The 7,069-nt window shown below is 38.5% G+C and overlaps 1 protein-coding gene across 1 annotated transcript; it reads left to right on the forward strand.

The window, feature by feature from the left end:
- The first annotated feature begins 1,209 nt into the window (after positions 1-1,209).
- On the forward strand, positions 1,210-1,698 carry LOC120293883. Its single transcript, XM_039313670.1, has one exon. It carries the CDS (start codon positions 1,210-1,212, stop codon positions 1,696-1,698), a length of 489 nt encoding a protein of 162 aa, XP_039169604.1.
- Positions 1,699-7,069: the final 5,371 nt, after the last annotated feature.

Genomic DNA, 7,069 nt, shown 5'->3' on the forward strand with positions numbered 1-7,069 from the left:
TCAAGGGAAGATCTTCGAGTTTGCCGTGCCCTCTCGTCGACGGAGGTGCTCCTCTATTTATAGGCAAGGAGCAGGCCGGTCGACGGAGGTTCGGCCGTCGGCTCTCGCACGCCGACCGGAACCTCCCGGCTGAACCGACGTCTCTTCTCAGCATTAAAGGCACGCATTGAAGGCGCATGTGCATCGCCCTCCCCTTCGGCGGCCTACCTCCGTGCCTCTCTACCGTAGGCTACCCTTGAGCGCGTCGCCGGCCGCCGTGCGTGATGCACAGAGGCGGATGAGGAAGAAGAAGATAGGAGGAAGAAGAAGAGATGGGGGGCCAGGTCGTGCGAAAGAAAAGAAAGAAAAAGGGGGCTGACTGCTTTTCTTGCTTTTATTACTTTTTTTTGTTTTTGTTTTTATTTATTTTGTTTATTATCCGAAAAAGGAAAAACAAAGATTAAAAGAAATTAAAACCTAGATAATAACCTAAATCAAAATTTAGGTGTCAACACTTCTAAGCCTAAAGATGTACTCGTCAATATGGAAATGGGACCTGCAGTTCGTGTCGACGTCTTTTTCCATTACTCATTATTAGGAAGTATATATGTCGGATTATATGTTTTCTCTTTGATAGCTTTATTGGTAAATTGTCGCATTGTCTTTTATGAGGTTACGAATTCATAGCATATAGTGTAATCAATGTTAAAACGAATCCCTTACCAAAAAGAAAAAAAAAATTAAAAGGACCAATGAAATTGAAACATTTAGACGAAGACCCAAGACCAAATCAAAGTATACACAACCGTGTGAACACTTAGATTGAGTCTTTCCCGTAAATAACGGGAAAACACAAGGGTAATCATGATAATTAAAAGAGTATATAAATACGAAGCCACCCAAGCCCTCATTAAGTCTCCATAATCACACAATTTCCTCTGGCCACCATTAATGAAGAAGCGGAAGCAGTCAAGAAGATCATCGATAGATGCTGGTTCGAGCTCGAGATCTTCAAGAAACGACCAGACACATCGCCTTCTTCAACCTCCAGATCCAACCCGAGTCAAGAAAGCATTGAAATACCCGAGAAAGAAAGCTCGTGTCTTCAAATTTCTCGGACTCCATCAATTCTTGTGAGGTCCGTGAGCGATCAAACGAGCATCATCCCAACAAGCTTACAAGCAAGTTCTCTCTCCAGACTCAGTCCTTCCCATGAAACCTATTCACAGCATGATCTATGAAGAAGAGGTAATCACAGAAGAAGAGGAAGGTTTCAAATGGAGCAACCTCAGAAGCTCGGAGTTCTCGCACAGAAAAAAGGGCCAAATGGGAGGAAGAGCAAAGAGAAGGACCTTGACTAAGAGCTTGTCGGAGCTCGAGGTCGAAGAGCTAAAGGGGTTCGTGGATCTGGGGTTCGTCTTCTTGGAGGAAGACAGAGTCGACTCAAGCTTGGTCTCCATCATTCCTGGGCTACAGAGACTGGGCAACAAAATTAAAGATGGTGAAGAAGATGACGAAGATGGTGATGAGAAACTGACTGCTGGTGAGTCTGTAGTTGTTGCAAGGCCTTATCTGTCGGAGGCGTGGGAATGGTGGGAGGAGAAGAGGAAGGAGGATCCATTGATGAACTGGAAGGTTCCTGCTCTTGGGAACAAGACCGACATGAAAGAGAGTCTCAAATGGTGGGCTCACACCGTTGCTTCAACTGTTGTTAGATGACGGTTGTTTTGTTGTTCTTGTCGCGGTCGTCGTCATTGTTTAATTTGGAAGTTTTGATCATTCTTCTTTCTTCCCTCTTTTCTTCGTGTAAAAAGATTATTTATTTATTTATTTATTTATTATTAGTTGTCAATCAAATTGGAAATTCTTATCTTGGGTAACTCTTGATTTTGCTTTGCTTAAGGAAGCAGATGTGATGTTCCTTTGGCAATGCGATATTGTAAGAAATTTGACCTATTAATTTGTTAGTATTTAAATAATTACATTCTTATCATGTTTTAGATAGTTGCAAACCTTTTATCTAAAGTGTTTTCTCGGATATTTTATTGACATTACGATATTTTTAATTATTATTTATTTTAAATTTTTGTATATTATTCGAATAGAGAAAGGGCTTTTGAATTGCTAGGAATATGTAACTCAGCCATTTCATAATCTCAAGCATACCATAGGGAGGGCAAGCAATTAATATTTGCTTGTTCTATGTATGGACAGATGTTAATTGTACACATGATCAAATTTTAATAATGCATGTGACAATAATATAAATATCTTTTCATTCATGACCTTTTTCATTTTTCCTTAGTTGTGTGTGAAATGCATGTTATAAGCATCTGCTATATATATATGTAGAACCAGCTTGTAAAATGAATCGGATATTTACGAGAAATTTGTGTGTGTGTGTGTGTGTCTATATATATATATATATATGATGATATATTTTTCTTTTTCAATATTAGGATGTATTAACCATCGACCTAATCATTACAAATGAGCATAAATCATGTACTTAATTCGCATTTATAATTTGTCGCATTACTTTATAGATACCTTTTGTTTTGGCCAAATTAAAACTTTATTTCTCCTTATATTTAGTAAGATATCAAGACAATCATATAGCTATGAAAGATTTTTTTTTCTTAAAGACGAGGAAACTCAAAAAGTAATTAAATGCACGAACGGATGGGATGAGAGTACAGTACATAAATAATAATAATAATAATAATAATAATAATAATAATAATATTAATATTAGTATTACAATCGATTAGTTATGAAATACCATTAACTCTTTGTGTGTTATCAATATCTCTATGTGCAATTCTTAGCAAGAATTATTGAAGTAGGATAATGGCTAGGAGGATTTGAAAGGCATTATGGCATTAATATTAATATTAATATTAATATTAATAATAATAAAAGGACAGCACAAGTTTTGGCAGATCCACGTAATGGAAGATCCGAAGCATGTTCTGTTGTCCAAATTGACATCTCTTTCAAAACGTGTTGGGGGTCGCCAAAAGTGTTTAGATTCGCTTCCAACCACTAGGAAGGAAACCACTTGCTTATGAGGAGACTCATGGCCGTATCACCAGCAATAGCGAATGTAGAAACTCTGCATAGCTTCTCAAAAGTTCCTTTAAGAAATCAGTACACATCCTCCTATCACACCAGACACATCAGATAGAATAACAAAATCTGACTTGGCTTTCACCAAAGAATATAATCAAATCTGAACACCACATGATGATACCAATTATGCGACACTTGCAATATAGGGAATGTGGGACCCAAATTTTTGCTGTGTTAGAGAATTTGAGACCAATGAGTGCCAACTCTTTCACATTTATAGAATCTATTATAGAATCTATTACTTACGCACACAAGATTTTCTCTTGAGTTTTTAAAGGATTTTACTTTTCATTTTCTTTTTACACGGTGACTGTGATTGATTGACGGGTCTTGAGTAAGATGAGGTAGAAGAGAACTTTGAAGTAATTTGGCCATTTTAATTTGTATGGCGTTTTTTTTTTTTTTTTTTTTTTGTCTTTTTCTCTTTTTCAAATTTCATCAAAATTTTGTTCCAAGGCCAAACAAGTGGTCAACGGTCAAATAGTCCTTTTTGTCCAATCAATTCATTCTGCCGTAACTTACTATTAAGATACAACAAATTGCTAACAGTAGCCAATGAATAGGCAAAGTTATATTATTTGAAACAAGAATCAGAGTCCTACTAAACTTTACCCCTTGCAAAGAATGAGTTCTCTCTCATGAGGCGGTTACCTAAAGGAGCTCACTGCAAGTAAATTATATTGAAGGTAAATGGATTAAGATCATTATATGGTACAAAATCTGTATAATTATTTTTATTTTTTTGGGAAGCCCCCTTCGGATGGTTAATTAATTTATGATAAAAATAACAACTTGTATCAATGCTTTTCATTTTCAGTCATGTTACTTCATACACTTTCTAGCGGCCTTCCGTGAAGACTTTTGCCGAAAATTGCACTAGAGCCAAGTAGAAAGATCAAAATATTTCGATAAGGATATAATTAGATGATCACAGATGGATATGAAAAAGCGACGTTCATTTAAAGTCCTCTATTTTTCTATGATGTATTGCATTCACAAAAAAAAAGGGTATTTGATTATTTTCTTCGAGGAAAAAAATGAAATAATAGTAAAATGTTCAATTGTAATTTTAGGAAGTCACATCAATTCTCATTTAAAGTTACCTTAAGAGCCACACCCCAAGCTTTGATTCGGCATTAGTTTCATTAAGTTTGAAATTCCTTAGGGTATTCAAAGAGGGCTTGCTCAGGAGCAAAGTCTTATTAATGCAAGTGGAAGGGGCAATTTGCATGCATCTGTATAGATTAGTAGAGTCAAGAGGTTTATATATCTTGCATTAGGAAAAAAAAAATACAAGTTCTACATATATTTACTTTTTGGAAAACTTGGAGTATACGGCATCAATGTAAGTAAGTCTTTACAAATCATTCATCATTGATTTGAGAGTTTATGCTTCCTGATCTATCACTAAACATTAAATTAAGGGTGTGTCAAACTACTGAAAATAGTTTTTATACTTAAAACGTTTGCTTTGTTACTCTACTCTTCTTGATGCTTCAACAAATTTCACTGTTCTGGCAAATAACCTAATTGAAAGCATGTTAAAATACCTCCAACGCAAGTGAATACGGGAAATCTATATTTGTCACATAAACATAGAACAAAGTTACGAGGCATGTAACATTTGATAATCACCCTACGTACCTGGTGCAACATCTACGTCTCAAAGTTGCCATTTGGAAATGACAAATGCCGTGTCAATGCCTGTGCTGAGCTCTGAGTAGATATGTATATTCAGTGCAAGTGAATGGCGGGGCAATTCTCCTTTGGCGGGAGCAAGATCAGCATTAACATTTGCATGCATGCCAATGCAGTTCTCTCCTGCCAAAGGAGAATTACGCTGTTATTCACTGTCGCATTCCGCACCGCTCCTTCAGATGGCCATGCCTGACTCGTCACATTGATGATCAAGCCTGTATTTATTTCACCAAATTCGGCACAATGCCGGGTATATGCCAGAGGAAGAGATGGTATATGCCAGAGCACAATTCTTGCCTAAGGTTCTTCCTTCTAGTAAAGAACACATGGTCCCGACCTTTATATTCTTCAACCTACGTCTCTATCACCACTTCAGCCTCTTGCTTCCAAGAGTGTGCCCTTCTTTAAATGTTATGGTTTGAGCCTCAAACCTACGTCGAATTAAGAGCACGTACAACCAATTATCAACGCCCTAAAGAAATATATGTTTCCTCATTTAACAGAGAAGGAAAACGTGCATGAGCCTCTCACACACATTGAAATCCGAAAGACAACTAAATCAATCCAGATAAGCAAAAGCGGGACCCATGCGAAACGTCAATCGACACTCGCCAGTTCAATTGGACTAAGAAATGACTGACATTCAATTGTGGAGATAGAGATCTTCAAGCAAGCCATAGGAGGCACCAGTGTCACTGCGGTGGCTGACTAAGCTCGACTCAGCCACTGAAGACTGGGGGAAACCACCGAGTGCAACTATGTTTTGGGAAGATACAAGCTGAGTTGGGACTCGGGAGGCGCGTTTACACAGAGGGGAGAGAGAGAGAGAAGGTAGAAGACAACGAATTTGCACGGCAAACTAAGGGTTTGAAAACTCAAAGTTAGTAGGTAAAGTGATTCGGTTCGGTTATCTGAACAATTTTGCGATCCAACTTGAAATTATCCGAATTTTCCAGGTTGACTCACTTAGGTTTTTTTTTTTTTTTTGGGTTGAAATATAAAACTTCATTTAGGTAAAAGGATCAGGACAACCCGCTGCAATAGTGTCCGAGTAAAGAAGATCCAACAAAAGGGGGAGAAGCAGCCCAATTCAGCAATAAAAAGCCATTTCTATGGGCCTTAGCAGCCCAATCGACAACAAAATTTGCCTCACGCCTGCAAAACCTAACACGAAGATGAGAGAAGTGAGGGAGAAGTACGGCGACTTCAGCGAACAAAGGTCGGACCACCCATGGCGTCGCTTGAGGATCGTTCCCGGCTTCAACCAACACAAGGCAGTCCAATTCGATCAAGAGTGGATCTTGAGCCTTTCCGTGCTATAGAAGATTGTGCAGGGTTATACTAAGTGTCTGGATCTTAATCTACAAAGCCGAGGAAGCCGCAACACCTCTGGTAAAGCCATCAATCATTTTCCTAGTATGGTTACAGCAAATATATGCCATTGTAGCCTCAGTGCTTGCTATCTGAAAAGCCCCATCTATTTTTATCTTGAGGACGCCTGGATCATGGGGCCGCCAGAATGTGCTGGGATCGAAGTGAGTTCACATTGTTCCCGTCGAGATTGGAGTGGAGTTCTAAGCGATTCGAACTTGGGCCAGGGCTGCATCCATGACAAAGGTCGGATCAGGGCTTTGTCGGCAGAAGATGAAGTTGTTGCGCGCCTTCCAAATCTGCCACAAGATTGTGGCTACAGTCTCCATATCATGTGAGATCTTCTTATGTGCAATCATGTCTGCAAGCCATGCATCTATACGTTGAACTTATGTTGGTGAAATTCGAATGCCAATCTGAGGGTGAGACCAGATTATGTATGTCCATGGACAGAATAGAAAATGATGTTCCATCATCTCCTGTAAATGATTAGAGCATAAATTACATTTTGGGTCTGAGCTGATGCGTTTATGAAAAATATTGTCTTTGGTGGGCAATGCATTATGGCATATAGACCAAAGGAAAATCTGAATTTTGGGTGTGATTTTAAGTTTCCAAATTTGTCTCCAGAGGATCTGAGGTGTTTGAAAGGAAGACAAGGCTCTGTTGTTGTTAGTGCTAGGAGCTGCATTTCTAATAGCATGGTTGTCACTTTTCACTGAATAATGACCTTGTGTTGTATTTGTCCAAATAAGTTGATCTGCTACATAATGAGGTCTTACTAGGATCTTAAGTATTTATTGTGTAGTCTGAGCATCAAAAGAACGTTGTAGTAGAGTAACATTCTAGTTATTGTATTTCGGTTCATCAGGTCAGCCACCATCATAGG

This window comes from Eucalyptus grandis, chromosome 5 (assembly GCF_016545825.1).
Source record: "Eucalyptus grandis isolate ANBG69807.140 chromosome 5, ASM1654582v1, whole genome shotgun sequence".
Lineage (NCBI taxonomy): Eukaryota > Viridiplantae > Streptophyta > Magnoliopsida > Myrtales > Myrtaceae > Eucalyptus > Eucalyptus grandis.

Bases quoted from the DNA above. Each gene is read 5' to 3' on its own strand.
- LOC120293883 (XM_039313670.1), top strand. From the start codon at position 1,210: ATGATCTATGAAGAAGAGGTAATCACAGAAGAAGAGGAAGGTTTCAAA.